Genomic DNA, 23,051 nt, shown 5'->3' with positions numbered 1-23,051 from the left:
ATTAACACAAGTGTTAGTTGGATGGAGGAGAGGACAATAAACAACTGAAGAGACAAGCAGGTTGCACAGGTGTGGTAGTGAGAGTTGTAAAAGTGCCGTCGAGTCGGAGGAGAGTAGTATACCCATGATTATACATTTGGTGTTAAGTGCTGAGTCAATTCTGACTCACAGGGTTTCCAGAGAGCAGCTGGTAGGTTTGAACCACCAACTTTGTGGTCTAGTACTGTATCCTACAACGCCACTCCAGAATTATATGTACATTTGTTAAAGGATATTTGTACATGTGTAATTATCTTGGCTGTAAATATATTCATGAATGTGGAGGAGCATATAGGGGGGAAAGTTATGCAAACTTTACTTAGACATTAAAAAAAAGGCTTTGATGGAATAAATCACTGGACCAGAGGACTTAGGACCATTATCTCAGGGACACTAAGGACACTGACATAAGACAACCTACAAATACAATGTTCTACATATTACTTTGGTGAGTAGCAACTGGGACTTCAAAAGCTCATGAGCAGCCATCTAAGGTGCAATTCTTGTTCTCTTCCCATGTAGAGGAGAGAAGCGTGAGGAAAACTGAAGATACATAAAAACAATTAGTCCAATGGATTAAGGGACCATGTCCAGTCTCCATGACCCTGAGGCAGGAGTCTGGCTGCCACTACCAACTTCTGTAAAGGGGACATTAGAAGGTCCTGAACAGAGTAGCTGAAAATGTAGAATAAAACTCAAAATCACAATATACAGCAGGCTTACTAGTTGGACAGCCATTATTAGCACCCTCAAGACAATGACCCTTAGTCACCCTTCAAGTCTGGGACTGAACTCAATCCTATGGCTCAATTTTCAGCCCAACAATAAAGTTCACAGGGGAACAATAACATCAGGGAGGTACCAATACCTCAGTATAATCAACTAGTTGACATCAAAGGGCAGCATTTACCCAAGCCAAGGAGGAAAGTTCAGAAGGGTTAGGAAAGGAGGAATGGAAACAGGAAACATTACGGAGTAAGCGGGATAAGTCATGTTACACTGAGGGGACTGTAATGAATGAGATGAAACAAAATGTATACCAATCGTTGAATGCAAAACTGATGATCTGCTCTACAAGACTCCACCCAAATCACAATAAAAACTTCTAACGGAAGAGTTCTTATCATCTAGAAGGTGTCTGGTCGCACCATGGTTTAAGTGTTAGGCTGCAAACTGCTAGGTTGGAGGTTCAAACCCACCGGCTGCTCCACAGAAGAAAGATGATACTGTCTGCTCTTGTAAAAATTTAGACTCAGAAACCCTGAGGGACATTATACTCAGTCCTACAGAGGATCACTATAAGTCAGAATCGACTCAACGGCAATGGGTTTATCGCCTAGAAACACATACTGAGTGTGCTGGTGGAATGTGTAGAATTTGCTTTAAAAAGAAATCCAGGGAAGGGGCAAACAGGTGGGAGTAGAGAAGTTAATCCTGTTTTTGTATGCTTGAAATTCTCCATAATAAAAATATTTTTTAAATCCGTCAAAAAACAATTAGAATACTTCAGGAACTAGAAACATGTTCCTTTCTATCAATTCAATTCGACAGCATTTAACAACAACAATTGTATTACGTGAAAGCAGCAGATGGCAAGATTCCATTGTATGAAAATATAACCCCATTGTATATATGTATAAATACATCCTCCAGCAGAATGCTTTGTTGCTATTGTTAGGTGCCATCAAGTCAGTTCCAACTCACAGCAAGCCTGTGCACAACTGAATGAAACAAAGTCCAGTCTTGCCCCATCCTCACTCTTGTTATGTTTGAACCTGTTGTTGCTGCTGCTGTGCCAATCCATCTCATTCGGGGTCTTCCTCTTTTTCAAGCATGGTGTCCATCTACAGGGACTGGTCCCTCCTGAGAACATGACTGAAGTACAAGAAGGTTGAGAAGATTATATATCAAGCAAGTCACAGTTTCTCTCAGCATTGTCCAATAGAATTTCCTATGATAATGGAAAAGTTCTATGATATGCTCTGTTCAAAACAGAAGCCACTGGCATAATGTGGCTATTAATTTTATCCAGTTTTAACTTAAATTTCAAAAGCACTTAACAACATGTGGCTAGTGGATACCATATTACACATCACAGCTAGATGATGTAATTATGGTAGATTATTTTTTTTGCTTATCTTATTTAAATATTTTTCTATGATAAACAAATATTGCTTTAGCAATAAGGAAAAAGGAGGGTGTTTTGTTTTCGTTTAAAACATTTACTCACTCTTTGTATTCATTCTTTTCCTCGAAGCACTATTCTAAAACAGGGATGAAGCTAAGTGAAGCAGGTCACAGACATATTATGTACCTGCTTTCAATTGACTTTTAAATAGGCAAAAGCAAAATGATTCACTTCTAGTTCTGTTCTTTTAACTCTCAATTCCTTCCATCTAAATTCAAATAAAAATATGTTTTGCTTGTTGTTTGCTTACTTAAAGGGTCGAGTATCGAGTATAAACACATTACCTAGATTGGAAACTTCAGAAAGGTAGGCATCACGTAAAAACTGTATCACAATGTGAAGTCATTATTTGTTTGGTCTGTTAATAATTAGTGCATGTTGTTGTTGTATCATAGCAACCCTGTATAGTGTTTCTGAGGAGCAGCTGGTGGGACCGAACTACTGACCTTGTGGTTGGTTCAAAGTACAGTGCTGATCCTACAGTGCCACACCAGGAGTCCAATTAGTGCACAGAGAGGCTCAAGAACAGATATGCCAATCATAATGAGAAAAAATTATACCTACGGCCCCAAACAAAGTCTTTTGTAGCTTTTAGCCACTGAACTGGGAACAATACAGCACAATGACCAAGCAGACATATTTTAAATGATCAAAATCAATTTCTTAATTGCAAAGTCATCAAATAGGATTCATTTGGATCAACTTGAGAGAGTTGGATAGGAACCGTAAATGTAACAGAATATAACAGGGTTGTTCACGAGAAAGTTGAATTTTGAGCATAAAAGAACTGTACCAGAGGTGAGATTTTTATTGACTTATCAGCATAGTTTTTCAGCATACAAAGTATTTAATCAAGTATAGTATTTACAATTCTTACATAATGTACACTTTAGAATAACTATAAAGATACTGTACTTTGTTCCATTTACAATGACAAACTACAGTAAAACTACATTCATGTATTAGATACAAATCCTCTACAGATTAATAAAAAAGTAAATGGAGTGTTGGTTATACATTTTAAAAAATATTATCTTTTCACAGGTACAAGAAATATTACATGTAATAAATCTTTATGACTGGAATGATCCAGAAATATCACAAAGCACAGGTAAACACATGAAGAAAAGTAGCTCATCGTTTCAAAAAGTTAACCTTTAGCATTGGTGCAAAATAAATGGTGCCAACAATCTTTATAATGGCGTGACCTTTCCCTGTTTAAAATTAACACTCAAAAGGGAGGGTTTGAAGAACAGTAAGAAAATCTAGAATGCAAGTTAGTGAAAAGATCAGAGAAAAGCTTAATTAAATAATGCTTTTCCCTCTTGAGTCCATATTAAGTGGATACATTTATGTAAACAGGAATTATATCTACAACACAATTATTATAGATGTCAACATTCAGCTAAACTGAATATAAATCTCTTAGTTATATATCATTTGGAAGCATCAAGAAATTGATTAAGGTTATGATGAATTAAAATGACCTTTACAATGTTTTACTTTCATCGATGTTTGTTACTCAAAAAAATGCAAAATTTGTCTTCAAATCCCAATCTAGTATATTATGGTAATATTATATCCACCTTCTCCAGAACATCTGGAGTTTGTGTTATCAAAGCACAAGGAGAGCTTGCGGTCATTATTAGATTTTGCTGCTTTATAATGATTTCAAACCGTATCATGATACCAGGAAAGTGCCTCTGGCTAGCAGTCACTCCTGTCACCAACAGGCAAACCGAACAACCTCTCTATGAAACAAGAGTAGACCAATCTCAAAGCAGCCGGCAATGTTAACGCTCTTAGATTAAGATCTCAAAGTCTGTGAGAACAGGTGAAATAAAGTCAAGTCAATAAACAGCAAAACATTATACAAATACATGTTATCTTTTCACTTTTTCTTATCCCATTCATTTTAAATGTGAGAAGCTCTGAATTTAAAAAGTAGCTACCAGTCTAGTGCTCTTTCCACCATATTGTGTAGCTATGAAGCCATTCTGGACATACCATTCGATAAGAACATGTCATTTTCCCAACTCATGTCCATGGTCAAAAGTACGAACGGGTTTCCAAAAATTCATGGAAATTTTCCATTATATTTTACTTCCATTTTTCCACACACTTTTTGAAGCTCCCTCGTACTATCAAACAGAAAAGTTAATTTGACAATATAAAAGTATTTTGGGAATGTCTTATTACTCAAATTCAATAATAAATTGTCTTAAATGCAATTTGGTTTATTATGACCATACTTTACATGCCAAAAAATATTTTTAAAATATTGCTTAACATATCAAAAAAACCAAATTGTCCATACAGTGAAGATATAAAAACTTCTTTTAAAATATATCAATGAAGAACTAAGATACATATTCCAAATTAAATGTGTTTTTTGAAAGTAAACATTTAAGTCCATTTAAAGCTACAATGAAGACCAGTATAAATTAGACAAACACTGTAATGTAGTGAGTCACTAGAAATTTTTGAATTTCTAAGGATTGTACCAAAGTTAATTTTTAAAACCTCAGAAATCTTAAACATGTATTTTGTGTGGCAATGAAGCATCACATCTATTTAATTACCTTTAAACTAATTCTAACATGAAACTGTATTTTATGAGCTCTTCATAGGTAAGTACACTTCTATCCTTATTTTGATAGCCTATTTTTTTAGTTATTAAGCTAACAGAATGATGACAAGGAATCAGAAACTATTATCTGTAAATCAATTATGTAAAGGAAAAAAAGGGCAATCACACTGACTTCTGAAGCCCAAGAGTATTATTAACATTGTTTACACTTTAATTTCTTATAATGCACTGAATATTTCACAGCATAATAAAACTCAGATTTATTACATACTAACAATCAAAGTTATTAGCTGACACAGTTAAATTCACCTAAAAGCCAACCTACCTTGTAACTAACTACTCTTTAACTATACATGTCCTTCAAAGTATTGTTGTTTACGCCATCAGTTCTGCCAAAATAGTTCAAACTGACTCTCAGTACATTTGAGGAAATCAAGCCACAAAAAAAAAAAAAAAAAAAAAAAGCACTACCAGCTTCCCTGCACTACTTGAGATTTAGCTTTCTCTGAGGAGATCCAGAGCCGTTGATCATCCTTAGTGAATTGTAAATACATCTCTAAACATTAAATTTGAGTAACACTGATTACTGCCACATTATCAGGAGTCAAGTCACAGGAGGTAAGGTGTCAAAAGGCATTGCCTTCACCACCACAGAGTTTCAGGGGTGATCTGATCTGAAGCACCAACAGCTGGATCCAACAAGAAAGCTGCTTCAGAGTAAGAAAGTTAGGAGCTGAGTGAAGTTTTAGGATTCCAACAGGAGCAGCCGCTGCATAAGAATGGTGAGGCTCTGTTCTTTCTTTCTCTTGTTTTTTAACATCTTTTTTATCCTTGAGCACTTAGATAAAGTACCTAAAAATCCAGGTGATTCATGACTGAGGTGAAACCCAGAAGATTTTCTGTTTTCGTTGTAATTTAAATCACAATGCTTTAAAATGAGCCTTCCCTTGGAAATAATTCACAAATACATACAATGTATGCCTATCCCTATTCTAATACATAGTGACTCTAAGTAAATCCAAGCAAGCAGTGCATGCATGCATTTTGGCCACACAAATTATGAGGTCTTTTCTGGGGTATGATTTTATGTTTATACAGATTCCGCTTCGATATTTAGTCAACTTATAAAACCCTATTTATAGGGAGAGGGATTAGAGAATGTGTTATCTACCCAATTAAAAATATTTCACCACATATTTAATAAACCAAGTTTTAAAATCTTACTAGACTGAATATATGGTATTATATGCTTTGTAAAAGGAGACTGAATTTTATCTGTATTGAATGGCTGTACTACAAAGGAACATAAGGTAAATTACCTAATTATCCTGTACACCTGACAAGACAAAGCTTCAGTTATCATATAAATGGTAATTATATCCATAATGTTTTAGCATAAAAGGGTCTGTGCTGTATGTAATCTAATACCAAAGCTATATGTGGTTGTTGTTACGTGCCAAGTCGGTTCTAACTCAGAGCGACCCTGTATAGGATTTCCAAGGAGCAGCTGATGAGTTTGAACCACCATTAAGTTCAGTGCTTATCCTACAGCGCCACACCAGGACTCCAACGCTATCCACATGATATCATTTAAGGCTGTATGCACTGTGTAAACCACATGCACACAGGATAGATGCACAAAAATTTTTAAAGTAAATTATTGCTATTTAACAAAAGCATTTTTTTTTCTCCTCCTTTAGATAGAGAGACCTTTTGCTAGGAGCAGTGACAAAAATGTAACTTGGAAAGGATACATTTCAAATATAAACATGTTCCTATATTATGTTATAAACTTTTTTATGAAAAGTTACATATTGATGAAAGCATAATTTTGCAGCATTCAAATAACCTTTGAAACACAGTTTTATTATCTCAATAAATTTGGCAAGGTATCACGAAATCAACCCAACAATGAAGAACTAAAACTTCTACTACTGCATAGACATTATATAAATGCTAAAGTATGGAACAATTACTTGACATGTCTAACAGCATCAATGAGAAAATGGAGAAGACATTATCTGTTGCTAAAAATCAAATCATATATTGTGTATATGACAGCTAATATATGTGGAAAAACTAACAACCCAAAACACACTAATTCTGAACCACCAAAAATCCATGGAAAGAAAAAAAGGGCATAACCTGGAGGTGGGCAGAACCACTGACTCCCACTCAATGCAGACATGCTTGGCTGAATGATTCTGCGCATGATGTATGAAGAAATCACTGCTACAATCTAACAAACAAGAGATTTTGTCTAACCTCTTAATGCCTTGTAAGTCTAGATTTTACTTTTATCTATACAAAGCAGCCTATTAAACAGGCTTTTTTTTTTTTTTTTTTTAAGAAAAGGTCCTAAAGTCAGTTCCTCTCCTAAATACTAGAGATCCGCATTTTAATTTACAAAAATTTCAATAAATGGGCACCTTTTTCTAACTTACTCAATATATACCAAAAGTAATTAAGTAAGTAGATTTAAAGCAGTAAGAATGTGTGAGTTTTCAGCTGTACATATTAGGAGATCATCAGATTTAATATTTTCTCCTTAAAAAAATTCAGAATTTCTGTGAGTCTTGCTGGAAACGATTTAGTTTTTCTGGATTATTGGATGCCATTTGGGAAAAATCACGAAAAATGTCCTGGTATGTTTCATCACCTGCATGAAAATAAAATGACACTTTAAAAATGTATACAATTAAATTACTAATAATTCGTAGTAATTTTTATGACTAGTAAACTATTTTTTAATTCATTACATTAATTTTTTTTTCAGATGAGAAGGAAAGAATCCAACGAAATATATATACCAGAAAAATGTATATTGAAAGGAAAAAACAAACAAATACCTGAACAAAGTACCTCAGATGCAGCCACAGAGGAAAGTTTAGAGTTAGAAAATAGCAAAGATGCAAGTATTTAAAGCAATGCAAAGAAATGCATTTATTAACACATGAAAAATAAAAGTCATTCTAGATGAGGTATAGTAAACAAGGCAACTTTAAATATTTGCTTGAAAAAGGCCAAAAGAAATGACTCAAACCTAATATTAATGTTTTTGATGGATGCAAGATATTACAACAAGGCAAACTGATAATCAGGTAGGGTTAAAAGAGCCTCCTGTGTTAACATTACCTTTCAATTAAAAGTCATTCTAATTTAAATGGCATGTGAAAAAATAATTTACTCAAACTTTAATGCTTAATTAAAGCTAATGAACTCACCAGTGGACATATTGTTGCTTTCTAAGCTTATAAAATAATAAATTCTAGAAAATGATGATAAAAATCATAGTTTCACATTTACCTAGAAACTACGATTTTATTATTTGTTTAACATAGATCATAAGAGTAAGAATGCTATGATAAAATGAGAATATGCACTATGGACACCTGCTAAATTAAGAGTAATGAACAGGGCTGTACTTAACATATGAGCATATATACAAGTATTATAGACAGAATAGCAGATTGAATATGATTTTTCCTTGCCATAAAAAACTAATTATGTGAGTACAGATTAATTCCTCAAGCAAAGGATTTATGTAAAGTCAAATCTTATTTTCAAGATAAATTTAGCTTTATATGGAAGCTTGGCATGATACTGTCCTCAAGATTTAGACCATCAAATGCGATTTCAGAGGATTATTATTGCCACATGCTGTTAAAGCTATTTCTCGTAAGATACCTTGCATCCATCTTATAACAAACTAATTGCTACAGTTGCTAATAGTGCAGTAAGTTTTATCAACTCTTAAAAAACAAGATTTTTTGAGGTAATAGATGTCTCATCAAAAACTAGAGAATTCAAAAAATGTTGAAGGGAGGAGAATTAAGATCAAGTGGAAGTCTAACAGTATAACCCAGATTTTCAATGAAAATTTTGTAGTTCTTTTAATATTTAGTTTCTTAATACTTTAGTTTACTTACACTAATGTAAGTAAAAAGCAATTTATTAAAATCTCTATATAATTTATATTTATCCCTGGCATTTTTGGTAACCTGAACCAATCATTTGGACTAATCATTCTAACTTAATAATAATAATAATAATAAAAGGTAAGAAGATTATCTTAATAAGATGGCTGAGAGTAACCTCTACTTCAAATAACTGATGCTCAAATAATGAAAATTCAAACTGGTATCCTGGAGCAACTGTAAGGCAATCCAGTTTCACTCATTGAAAGACAAACCACCACCCATGCCATTTGTAGTCATTCTCAAAGATAGAAAATCAACTGAGAAGGAAGCAACATTAAATAGCAGTTAGCAAATCATACAAAATATTTTAGAAATTTCTTATTCTTAGATGTTGAATTAAAATATTTATTGTAAACATTATAAATATTGTTTTAAATACTATTTAAACTGGAATCTGGAATTTTACTTTCCAAGAAAGTATAAAGTGCAGATTATCATAATACAAAAATACCACACTGATTTTTACCATTCAACATCAAATCTAACTTAAAAGGCACACATTATACATTCAAGAAGAATTAAGAAGAAGGATCTAGCAGATGCTAATATCAAATATTTTACAGATAGCACCAGATACGCATTCGCAAGTATTACGACAGTACAATGGCAATATATGGCTTCTACTATTAGCAATGCATATTTTGTAGAATAAGCTGTATGATTTGTTTTTCTTTTTGTACTTCCCCAGTTTTTGTTTTTAAATCCTCTAGTACATATTACACAAGTACATCTTAGTAGAACCATTGTACCATGCAAAACAAATTATAAAATCTTTCATTCTTTGAGCTAAATACTTTCTTGAAGGGAAGTGTTGGTGCTACTTACTACACTAAATCATTGGTTTCACTGACTGAATACATTTTAAAAGAGTCAATACAATACAAAAAATTTTTCCACCTTCACACACACACACACACACAACTTTTGTGTTAACATTCAGTTTCTAACAAGACATTAACTAATGCACTGTGAATACTACCTTTCTTAGACCTCAAAATGTGTTGTCAAAAGAAAGTTTTTCATAATAACAATTATGACTAAGATATTTCATTGTTAACACAAGTTGGACTTCAATATGATTCTTTATCATTTAAACAGAATTTAGATATTTTATCATTTTTCCCAAAGCAAGTATAATTTGTCTATACTGGAACACATAAACCACCATTCAGAATATTCCCGTCTGAAATGGTCACCTAAAAACATTCAACAGTTTATTATAACAGTAAACAACTAATCACCTCAATATTTGCAACATATCCTTTGAAGTTCTAAGACCTCATTCTATTTCCCTGGAGAGAGTTAATTTTCATGTATACATCGGTAGTTCCAAGTTTTTCAAATGTGTACTGCTGCATTTCCACTGATAGCTTAAGTTTTTACTTTTTGATATTCAGAATTTGCAATAGCAGTCATGATGAGCTAAGATTTTATTCTTGAAATGTACACATCCTCAAAGGGATGGAAGCATGTGAGGATCCCAGCATTCAGGTTATCGTGCAATATAACCCTGCCCCTTCTGGTTGGCAATAGCTTCTGTTTTATAACTGGCTAGATCAGTTATAAATAGGTGATTCTCTCACCTTTGCTCACTGTTGGAACTGTCCAGTTGGTACCCACATACCTGTATAGGGTTTCCAAGGAGCAGCTGGTGGCTTTGTGGTTTGCAGTCTAGTGCTGATCCTAAAGAGCCACACCAGGAGCCTACCTACTCTTATAGCTAGTTCAGTAAAGCAGTGATTCTCGACCGGCTTAGAAACTGAACCACCAGGAGTCACTGAGCCAGAGGCTGTGAGTACCACACCAAGTTGGTTTCCACCTGACCTTGAATTCACCCCCCTAGACCTCCTGAAAGTTGTAGGAACTGACATCTTCCTGGCAGACAATATGACCTCTTACTTCCTCTTGCAAAAGCAAAAACAACTGGGAATTCCAGAATCTTCTAGGAACAGGCTCATGACTGCCAAAGATTATATCTGAGTCATTTCAATGGTAGGGCTCTTAATTATCGGAAGACTAAAAATACCAGCTTTAAACATATTGCTTATTATAATTATTATCAATAAATTGCACACTGATAAAAAGTTGAAATGGCAATGACCCAAAAATAAATAAATAAATAAATAAATAAAATAGAGTAGCTGGAGGCTACTTATGTACAACCAAATGCTTTATAGGATTTGGTTCCTTGGTTTGGCGGTTATGAGGTCATGATTTCATGGGGCATTCCAGTTAAATGGCTTAATATCATGTTTAGTACTTCTGTTCTACCTCCTAGCTCACTGCATAGTGCCTGGAGTTCTTAAAAGCTTGCAAGTGACCATCTAAAGCACAATTGGTTCCTATTCACCTGAGGCAAGAGAAACGGAGGGTCAGGAATAGGAGAGTATAGAATGGGTGGCTAACTGCCTCCATGAACAAGTGCCTCCTTTCCCAGGAACCCAGAAGAACTGGATGGGGCCTGGCTACCAATTACTGAGCATTTTATTCAAGGATTCCTGATTGAGGGGGTGACGGATAAAGAACATAATTTCAAATTTTCATGAACTATAGGTTTCCTGGAGCCATAGAGGGAAGACAAACCTCTGAAACAACTGCTCATATATAAACTTCTAGCCTTTAACCAAAAACATCCCCTGAAATCATCTTAAAACTGACTAAAAGTTTAACTTAGTATAAAAGGTCTCTCTCGAACTATCTATATGGGGTCAATTTGACAACAGTGGCTCAAGAAAATAGGCAGGAACCTTAGTGGGTAGTGAGGTGATGTTAATGAGGGAGGAGCAACTTAGAGAAACAGGCTGAGAATGACTGCACACTTTGAAAACTGCCATCACTGTCAATGCATTGTTTATGTTGAGGTTATTAGTGCCACCAAGTCAGTTCCAGCTCACAGTGATCCTGTTCAGGGTTGCCAACGGCTGGAGGGCTTAAACCGCCATAGAAATGGTCAAATTTGTGTATGTTTGCCTGTGTATCTTCTCAAGAACAACAAAATAATTAAAATATTGAAAAAGAGTACCTAGACATCCAAAGTTTTCTTTCTATTGCTCGGGATAATAAACAAAGGATCCTTACAAAACAATCAACTAAAGTCAATGAGAGAAATATTTACAGTAATAAGTAGGGGAAGGGAGGCAAACTGCTGCCTGCATAAATATATCTGCTCTCCAAAGATTCATAAAGGAAATGAAACATAACCAGAGAGCAAGTGCTGTGCCAGTTTACCATGTCACCTCTGGAAGTATAAAACTGTTCTGCTTTAAGTACTAGCCCCTCACAATGAGTTAAAAATCTAATTATTACCTATATGATCCTCAAACAGATCAAAATACCCTTCTGTTCTGCTGATATCTGTATAATTCTGATGCATTGTTTAGTCTCTAAATATTGAGAGTGGTGGGAAAGTTTGCTTTAAAATTCAGCTTTTAAAAAAAAGTTTTTCTTTCAGGTAAATTAGAAAAACTATTTTTAACTGAAGAACAGAAAATATATTCATATGCTTGTATGTACACCCAACTACTCACTTATCCACAATGTTAGGTTGAAATGCCAGGTCACTGTGGGAAAAGCAGCAATATGCAAAAATGAAGGCCAAGCACCTCACTGCAGAACTGCCAAATTATATCATTACATAATTGTCACACCACTTCATTACTTAACTGCCAAACCACTGAGAAGCATGGTCCAACCAAGTTGACCCATAACTTTAACAATCACAGACAGCATTATCACCTTGGCCTCCTTAATTACTGCCAGAAATACATCATTAATAAGCAAATATTCACTTTGCACATTAATGATGCATTTTTAATATTGTAAATGTGAAATGCTGGATAACAAGATTGTCAGTAAGTGAGGAGTAGCTATAAACTTAGACATAAATGACAGTGAAAGCGACATTTGATTACTCCCAAAACTAGCAGAAGAAGCCCAAGTAATTTGGTTGGAACTAGAGGAGTCCAGGTGTGGCGCTGTGGGTTAATGAGCCAGACTGCAAAGTCGTTTGAACTGCAAAGTCGGCGGTTCAAGCTCACCAGCTGCTCCTCAGAAACCCTATATAGCGTCACTATGGGTTGGAACCAACTCTACGGCACTTAACAACAACAATAAGAGGTGGCAAGAACATAAAAGGCCTTACATCCTTGCAAGCTTCCACTTCAAAGCAAAGTCCCAACCACGGACCTTCTGACTGATTACTTGGGTGTAACTTCATCAGCAAACATCTTAAAGAAACACCTGCTGACCAAACATTTAATTTTAAAATTTCAAGAAAAAAAAATTTTTTTTAAATAAAATCTTGAAGTTCACGCTTATCTAACAAATATCAGTTCATATCCTTTGAATAATTTTTATTTTAAAGTGCTTAAACAAAAAAGGCCTCAAAAATGGCCTAGTAATACTATCACTTAGTTTTATCTGTTACAAAATTATAACTTTTTTAAAATCTAACATTCAAGTTTAAAACAAACAGGTGAAATCCAGAATTAACACTGAAACTTCACCCTTTCAGCACTCTTCTGTCTTGGTAAAGCATGAGTCAATACCACTGTATGATCCATAGGATTAAAGAGGGGCACCCTAGATTAGAAGCATCTAGCTGAAGTACCTCTATTCTCAAAGCTCTTACCTTTACCTGTTCCCTATTTAGACCAAAAATAAGTAGTAAATGCAGTCCTCTGAGAAAAGAAATGGCCTCACACTTACATAATTCTGTGTTAGTCTGGTTAAAGATAAAAGTAAATGGCTGAAGTTAGAATAAAGCACAGAGATCTTAGCACAGATTTAAACAAGAAATAAAGATGTTATTACCAGGCCACTTTATAAATAATGTATCAAAATTAATTCATTGGGAAAAAAAAATCAAATATACTCATTGCAAACTGAACATTCTCCAGGATTTTAGTCATAAACTCTTGAACTTTTTTTTTAAACTAATATGTATACAAATTTAAAACAGATAAATTAGTGATACATATATTCCAACTCATGAAAATAGAGGTCACTGATGACTCTCTTCTTAGTGAAGAATGGCTAAAATCTGGATGTACTCATCAAAGAGAGAAAGCTGATCAGCAATATTTCTTCCTTTTCTTGACATCTTGACTCAAAAATGAAAATTAATCCAAACTGCAAATTGAGCTGATCATGAGTTGAGATTTCTCTAGAATGTTTACTTTGCCTTCAGGTTCACAAAGTATTATTCTAAATATTCCTCCACTTATCCCACAGGTATTATACTCGGTTGTGTTAAGCAAAGGCTGAATAAGACCTTGTTCCTCTATCTTTTAACCTAAATTCATTCCCATTATGTAGATGACTTCTTAGCCTACTCGTAAACTTTTATTTGAAACCTTCAACTCACTTTTAGATTAGAGTACAAACCTCTTGATTTAATTATTTTTTCCTAAGTGTTTTCCATAATGACTTTTTATATGCCAAGCATATGATGATTTGTATGTTGTTGTTGTTTTTTTTCCCTGAACAGAATTTATAGAAATTCCCTGAATGACAAAAAAGAAACAATTATGTTATATTTACTGGACAGCTAAAAAGAATTCCAAAAAAGAAAACACCTACTGTGCTGCTTTAAGTATATAAAGAACACATTTATCATTCCATTCATTTCACTGGAATGCATATGGAAGACATCTGTACAGCAGATAAAGGAAGTCAGCAGCCAAGAAGTTCAATACTGCATGTAAATGTGTACTGTAATAGGAATAGTGGTAGATTTCTAACGATCTGGCAATAAGCCACCCAAGAATTCAGAAAGTACAGTACACCACTACGAAACTCACAATTTACAAGTAGGCTATAAAAACTCTACAGTTTACTAATGAACTATGAATCTTCCAACTGCAAACTGATAAATTCCTGAATGCATTTCTTATACTGCATTTCGGTATGGTTATTAGTAGAATATTGACCTGGCTGTCCATAAAGTCCTTCTGATTCCCGCATCTCTTCATTCATTCTTGCTAAACGTAACCTGAAATTACAAAGGAGGTTTTTTTAGATGACAATATATAAGTATCCATTAACTAGTGAGTTACATAAGAAGGAAATACATATTACTAAAAATTTTATATTATTTTATTAGTATTCATCACTAAAATAAACTGGATTTTGGTTTATCAAACCTTACAAGCTGATACACAAAAATAACTGTACCTTATTTACAGGGTATTTTTTTAACTGAATCTTATTTATAGAGCATTTATGAGCGATCCTTAATGCATTTCAGCTCTATTTAAACAGGATTCCTGCAGCATCTTCAGCAGGTTGCTTCCTCCAGATTCAAAGAGTTCCTGGCTCCTACAGCAACTTGGCACATTTTCTAAGTACTCGCTGCTGAATTCACTGCTTCTGCAATGTGGAAGCAATCGTCTTTCATAAGTTTACTATGGTTCACTCCAATGGGAGGTGGCTCTGGATGTATAAATACCAAATTCTCTCTACATACTATTTGGAACTTGGGGATATATTTTGACATATAAACTTCATAATAAATGACTATAGGTTACTAAGATTTTTCCAAAATTACTATATTGCTTATATACTTATAGTCCTTTATTTTTTTTTAATTGCTAATTCTTCTTGTAGTAAGACATGCAGCATTAGATTAAAAAGTTAAAGAATTCCCTCCCATCTTCTTGATGACTTTAAACAACATTTGAAATAGGCAAAGATTGTCTTTGGTATCCCACTCCTATTTTGTACTGTTTATCTGTCATTGTTGGCCCATTGCCTTCCCAGATCTCCATCACTCTCTTCAAACATGCTCACTCTACGTGGGCATCTAGTGTGGGCATTCCCTGTTTTCAATGTACCACGATACGATGTCTTCTCTCAATCAGTGTGTAAATTAATGATAGATTTGCCATCAATCTCTCTTTGGTATTTAGATTTTAAGAGAGCATGTTCATTTTTTTTAATTCTTAAGTGAAACTTCTAATCCTCACACTAATTAAAATGAGAAAATCTACACAATTTGGGGCAAATATTTTTTTTGAAAGGGTATCATAACGACATTGAAATTGCCTCGAAACTGCAGACAGAGTTCGTGTCCCTACACTATTTCGATTTTTCTCTTTAAAAACTCATCTTTCTCCAATACTAAATCTAAAAATAATGATTCAGTTGTTCTAAGCTCTTTTTCCAAATATCTTCCATAAGAGTAACACCTCTTGCAGTGAGGAAATGACACCAAGTTTTCTATTTTGGTTTTCATTTGGCAGGGGTTGGGGTGGGTAAAACACAGCATGTCAGGACTCCTCAGTGGGACCTTGGGAGATTCAAGTCAACTAAGGGAATTTCTTTTTGCAAATAATTGAGATAATGTAGATGAAACAGTCTCTCCATAAATAACAAGGTAATTCTGGCCTTAAACCAGCCTAGGAATTCAATGAAAAAGCAACTTCATACAAAGCACTCTTGGAATTTCCTATGTAGCCTTGAAATACAGGCAACAATCTCATTTTGAGATTCCAAATGTAACCAAAACATTTTGATTTAAGGTGAAAATCAAAATAAGAACTCAAAATTCCTTCTTTATTATATCACATTAAATTTTATTCAAACATTTAAATTTGAGAATTTTTATTTTGCAATCAATCTGTTACATTCATATGAAAAAACTTGGGGCAAGGAACCCACAGATTTCTAAGCATCACAGCTGAAAGGCAATGCAACTGCAGCAGTTACTAACATCAATACAGCTGTCTTCCCTCCTTGTAAATAATTGCCTGTCAACTTCCCTCAAATACTATACTGTCGTTGTTAAGTGCCGCTGAGTTGATTTCAACCCTCAGTGACCCTGTATAGGGTTTCTGAAGAGCAGCTGGTGAGCTTAAATCACTGTCCTTGGGTTCAAACTGATTTTACAGTCCAGAACATTAACCCACAGTACCACACCAGAACTCATGAGTACTATATTAGGAGTTGACAAAGACATTTTAGAGAAGTCACCAATTTCCTCTTCTTGGTCATGCAGTAGGAAGTGGCTAAGAACACAGGCTTGGAAGTCAGAATTCTTGGCTTCAGTCCCAACTCTACCTAGCTGTGTGATCTCGGACAAGTTTCTCAAATTATCTGTGGCTTAGCATTCTCATTTGTAAAATGAGGATAGTAACAATAATGCCTCCCTGACAGGGCAGTTATGAGAGGCAAGTAAGTTCACACCTTTAAAGTTTTAGGGATGCACATAACACATAGTAAATAACTAATTACTTTTAAGCTTCATACATATGCATGAAACTCAATGTTTGCATCCTTTAAAAAGTAATAAATTGCATGTGAAATATTCAAGTGAAAAAAAAAAAAATTCTTACAAGGTCACTATATCAGCATTTGCTGCTTCCACCGCTATACTCAAAGGGTCTTTCCCTTCTTCATCAGTGGCATGTTGATTGGCACCTCGTTTTAGAAATAAACATACCTGCCTATTGAAGGACACAAGAAACAATCATCATTCACATAAAAACATTAACCTAAAGCAACATTTGCATTTGGAATTTCTCAATTCACTCTATAAATATTTATTGAATATGGACACAAATATCTTACAGGTCTCAAGGCACATTCATATATTTTATATATATATATATATACACATTATCTTATTTGACTCAACAGCAACTAACAACAACAAAACATAAAAAATGTCCACAGGTATCTATAACAGTTAAGGACAACAAAAAAGTCATTCAAGGTCATTATATGGAAATCGGAAAACCCAAAGGCAATGTTAAACATCACAGTATATGAACTATAATACAAAAGCAAAGTCGGAAGTGACCTTCCTGCTTTATTGTTAAGTGTCATTGAGTCGGCTTTCCAAGGAGCAGCTGGTGGGTTTGAACTGCTAACCTTGTGGATCAGAGTGCAGTGCTGATCCTACAGCACCCTGTCAGGAGTGCAATCCTCCTGCTTCATTCCACAAATACTTACGATAATGTAAAAATTTGGCAAAAAAAAAAGAGGCAAAAGGAAAGAAACTAATAAATAGAGTCTATGAAGTACTATAGGAAAGACTGTTGTTATTGTTGTTGTTACTAGGTACTGTCATATCCTTTCCGAATCATAGTGACTCTGTACAGAGTTTCCAAGGAATGGCTGGTGGGTTTGAACTGCTGGTCTTGGGGTTAGAAGTCTAGTGCTTGAGAGTGTTTAATTTATGAAAAGAAATATGAATGGCAAGTTGAATATGATCTTTTATTAGTACAGAAAGTATCTTATGGGGTAGTTATTGAGTAGGAGGGTCAGCAAAAAATCCTCCACTGAGATGGATTGGGCGGGACCATGTAAATAAGGTACACAGGACTCTAAGGCTGGGATTGGTTAGTTTTGCCATACATCTAGGTTTAAAAAGAGCCATCTCAGAAGCAGGAATGGACGATTCCAGGACCATCAAGAAGGAAGAGCATGAGTTAAGTGTGAGATCTCTACCTGGAGAAACTGCAATTACAGAGGTCATGGCAGGGAGAGACAGAACAACAGCTTTGGGCTCTAAACCCATGGACTGAGTAAAGCTGAGCACCTAGAGGCATGAGACTGGTTTGAAGAATGTGCCCTTTGGGTATTCACAGCCTGGCTAAAGGAGTTGTAACACTTGGCCAAGCAGAGCAGAGGCCAAGGGACCACAGGGCTGAGAGGTCGAAGATAAGAGTGAGGCGTGCCTGCAGTAAGACAGAGAAGAGGCGTTCCTGACTAGAGAGCTGCTGCATCCTGAACTGGTTTTGATCCTGAATTGTACCTTATTCACCTCCCTAATAAACCCCATCATCATGAGTATTGTTCTGAGTTCTGTGTGGCCATTGCAGAGAATTACAGAACCTAGATGTGAAGCAGAGAATGCTGTGGGAGGGATAGTTAGTGTCAGAATAGGGTAAAGAAGATTGTAGGGTGGAAGCATGTCTGACCTCCGCTTAATAGGAATCAGCCCTGGGATGATTTTGAGTTTGATTCTCTTTTTCCCCCTAATGAAGCCAAGGGGAGTCAGACATGGTTCCTACATAGTTTTCAGTAAGAGAGAGAAAGGAGAAAAAAAAAATTCTTCAAGGAAATAATAGCTAAAAACTCCCCAAATTTATTAAGAAGCAATAATCTAAACATTCTGCAAGTTCTAACTAAGATAGACAGAAAGAGATCCAGACACATCAATGTGAAAATGCAGAAAGTCAAAGAAGAATACCTTAAAAGCAGCAAGAGAAAATCAACTTTCTATCTATAAAAGAATCCCAGTGACAGAAGATACATCTTCAAAGAAAGATCATCAGGAAAAACCCAAAACAAGAACGGCAGTATGACTAGCTACTACAAGAATAAGCAAGTTGTTTGCCAGGAAGCCATCAAGGAAAGCAATCAAGTTCCTTCAGGACAAACTCCCCTCTACGACTAAAACCCAAAGGGAACACATGAGCAAGCATGCAAGCGTATTGACGTGGTCACCACATTGGTCTACTGGTGAGTGGAAGAGGGGGAAAGGCAGCAATGAAGAAATGGGCTGAGTTCAATGATGTTCCAAAGACTCCCGTTAATATGGAGATGAGACAGAGAAGACGAAGGGCTGATTGGTTCAAAGTGTGTTGAGACCTTGGGACACCTGAGCCCATGGACAAGGACATAGCCACAGAAGGCTAGAGCTGAGAGTGAAGCATCCAGTTGATATGAACTGAGAGGAGGTGCATAAGAACACCCAAAGTTGCAGATAGTACCCATTTGACCTAGCCTTGATGGCTTGATAATCAGAATTTGACTGTTGTTGTTAAGTGCCATCGAGTTGATTCCGACCCATAGCGACCCTGTATAGAGTTTTCAAGGAGCAGCTGGTGAACTTGAACCGCCGACCTTGCAGTTCAAACAGATTTGCAGTCTGGCACATTAACCCACAGCACCACACCAGGACTCCAAAACTTGACTAGGGCATGATAAAAACAAAGAAAAAACAAAAAACAAACCATTTTTGATAAAGGAAACAAATTGCTATAATTTGATGAACCTGACCTATTCTCCTGGAAGTAGTAACTCTAAATACCAACAGAGAGGGACGGAGTCCCCATCAAGTATCAATGCTATCCCCTCCTCTATACACAGGGCAGATAGGGATGGGCAACTTAGACATTGACTACCTAAAATGAGGGGGTGATAAAGGCACAAAGTGACTGACTTACAAAGTTTCAAGGGGAGTTTAGTTTAATAGTGTGTGGGGGAAAAAAGAGTCCCCATTGAATAGATGTCATCTTGTCGAGATGGGTCTGATTAAAAGATATGGGGATACAATTCTTATGATTCAATAGTGAATAATTGCTATCATGACTAATTGCAACTGTCATAATTGTAAAGGTAGAAGTTTTGTAATAAAAACAGGGGAGCAGTTAATCTTACAGTCCAGAAACAAAGGACCCTGGGACCATCAAGGGAGAAGAGCACAAGCAGAATGTGAGACCTTATCCAGAGGAAACAGTAACACCAGAGATGGAGACATGGAGAGAGGGAGCAGCTAAGGACTCCAGATTCATGAAAAGAGAGGGACTAAGAGGCATTATTATATATGTTGAGTGTTTTTAAATTTTTTTAAAAAAAAGAGCTAAAGTGAATAGAGAGAAATAATGTTAACTGATGGTACATAGAGGGGATTATAATCATTGAAATGAAACAAGGTGTATAATTTGTTGAATGTAAAGCTGATGATCTGCCCTGTAAACTTTCACTCAATCCACAATAAAAACCTTTAAAAAAAAAATAAAAAAACTAATCCCAAAAGATTAACAGCTAACTTCTCAGCATAAACAATGAAAGCCAGAGGCAATGGTATACCATATTAGTGGTATTCAAGAAAGAAAACTGCCAACCACTATTCAGCAAAGCTAGAATTAAAAAATGAAGGCAAAATAAATATCTACCAAGATAAACACAATATGAGAAAATAAAATGCTAACAAAGCCACCTTACAACAAATACCAACATATGTGAAACGAAAGTAAGATGACAGAGAAAACACCCATCTATGTCAGTAACATTAAATGTGGATGAACTAAGACAATCCAAACAAAAAGAACAGTCTAAGTTGTTTTCAGGAGACATACTATACATTCAAAGCCACAAATATATTGAAACACATAAACAGCAACCACAAAAGCTAAAACCAACCCTACTTCCACTGAGTTGATTCCAACTCAGAACAGCCCTACAGGGCAGAAGAGAACTGAACCATGAGGTTTCTGAAATTATAAATCTTTACAGGAGCAGACAGGCTCATCTTTCTCCCAGGAAACAGCTTGGGAGAAAGGTTTCAACCACCAACCTTGTAAATTTGGCAGAAATGAACAAAGAAATGGACAATTTAACAATTCTTGGAGTCATCAATACGCCATTTTCAATAATGGATAGAATTAAGACAGAAAATCAACAAAGAAACAAAAAAGACTTGAACAACTTTAACACTGTGCCTAGACATAATAAAACACCCCACTCAACAACAGAATTAAGCATTCCCAAGTGCACAGGGAACATTCACCAGGATAAATCATTTGCTAGGCCATAAACTAAGCCTCAGTAACAAAAATTTTTACTGAAATAATACGAAATATGTTCTCTAATCACAATTAAATGAAAATATAAATTAATAAGAGGAAAAAAACTGAGAAATTTACAAATATGTGAAAATAAACATACTTCTAAATCATCAACGAGTCAAAGATGTAACAAAAGGGAAACCAGAAAATACTTTGAGAAAAATCATGACACAATACACCAAGCTTGGTGTCTTATTGGAAAAAAAGGGGTAAAAAAATCATCAGTAACACAAGCTTTTTAAATAAGGCCAATATTTAGACTCCATTTATACCTTCTAATAGAAATTTTCTGTTAAAGGCTTCACTGCTCTGTGAGTGTAAATACTGCTCCACAAACTAAAATGTCAGTAGCACAAACTAAGACGCTATTTTAGAATTATTTCAGATTTTACCTGTTCTGCAAAGAAACTAAAAATTTCATAGTTACAAAATTCTCACATGTAAATAATTTATGTGTATATGTATAAACACGTACAGAGAATTGAGCTGTCTGACAAAAATCACCAGTCTAGTAACAAAACAGGTTACAGTATGAAAACTGACCTATTTAAATGTTATGTTGAATACAAAGTAAACTTTGTAACTTTCATATTTAATAATTTTTCTGAATGAGATTTTATTTAATTTCAAATTCCATCATGATAATGTAAGTCATAGGAAAACATGATTTTACAAACTCTAGCTAATGGCTTTCACTGAGAAAAAGCAAAACACTGATTTTTTTAAAAAAACAAACTTTTTTTCAAATAAAAGCTGTATTATTTAAACACTATAGTTTACCCCGTGTGTCCTAGGACAGTGGCATGGTGCAGTGGTCCTCGCCCTTGTACATCTCTCTGGTTCACATTAGCGCCATTCTGCAGGAGGAACTCGCATGTCACCAAAGAACCCTTTGTGGGGGAAAAAAGGAGGATAACAATGTACAAAACACAAAGAAATAACAATATATTTCTGTTTTAAAAACAGTGCAGACTTTTGCTTTTTTTTTTTTAACTTTACTCAATACACCTTTCCATTCTATTCTCCAAAAGGAGAAACCTCCCCTTCACCCCTCAAGAACAATTTCTGTCAAGAATTCATTTTGCCATGTGTTTTCTAACAAAACACACTATTTTCATTATCAGAATACTCCATTAACAACAACAAGAAAACTTAAAAAATGAGCCTAAATAGTCAAACGTTACGTATAGAAATCACTACTAGGAACAAAGAGGCTTTTTCTACTTTCTAATCAATCTCTTAAAGCAAAACAACAACAACAATAACAATATAGCTATGTTCAGAATGAAGTCTGATTTTTCAAATCTTTTACTATCACTGAAATTCAAATGTACAAACCCATACCCCTAACACGGCCTGGATAAGTGGTGTTGCTTTGTTCTCCTCCGAATTAGCCCAGTTCACATCTGCTCCATGAGCCAAAGCCTCAGCCATTTTAGGAAGGTTTTTTTCATATGAAGCTCTATAAAGTTGAAGTCCTGGGTGAAGATGTTTAGAATCACGAAATGCAGAAGAATCTTGCCTTTCTCCTTCTGAAAAGTAAGCACAGATAAAACAATAAAAATGAGCCTCTGTAGAGGGTTTTGCTGCTGTTGTTAAGTGTTGTCAAGTTGGTTCTTTACAGGGTTTCCGAAGAGTGACTGGTGAGCTTGAACCGCCGACTGTGAGGTTCAAAC

The 23,051-nt window shown here is 35.2% G+C and overlaps 1 protein-coding gene across 1 annotated transcript in view; it reads right to left on the bottom strand.

Moving 5' to 3' along the window:
• Window positions 1–7,375: 7,375 nt before the first annotated feature.
• The window catches only part of ACAP2 (ArfGAP with coiled-coil, ankyrin repeat and PH domains 2), a 178,283-nt gene continuing 162,607 nt past the window's right edge, over window positions 7,376–23,051 (bottom strand). The window contains exons 19-23 of the mRNA XM_006869416.1: window positions 22,720–22,907; window positions 22,156–22,265; window positions 17,131–17,241; window positions 14,728–14,789; window positions 7,376–7,476 (exon numbers count right to left, since the gene is read on the bottom strand). Of these exons, the coding sequence (XP_006869478.1) occupies window positions 7,376–7,476; window positions 14,728–14,789; window positions 17,131–17,241; window positions 22,156–22,265; window positions 22,720–22,907 (572 nt within the window). The remainder of the gene's footprint in view (window positions 7,477–14,727; window positions 14,790–17,130; window positions 17,242–22,155; window positions 22,266–22,719; window positions 22,908–23,051) is intronic.

Source organism: Chrysochloris asiatica, unplaced genomic scaffold (assembly GCF_000296735.1).
Source record: "Chrysochloris asiatica unplaced genomic scaffold, ChrAsi1.0 scaffold00130, whole genome shotgun sequence".
NCBI lineage: Eukaryota > Metazoa > Chordata > Mammalia > Afrosoricida > Chrysochloridae > Chrysochloris > Chrysochloris asiatica.
This window is presented reverse-complemented; position numbering and strand designations above follow the sequence as displayed.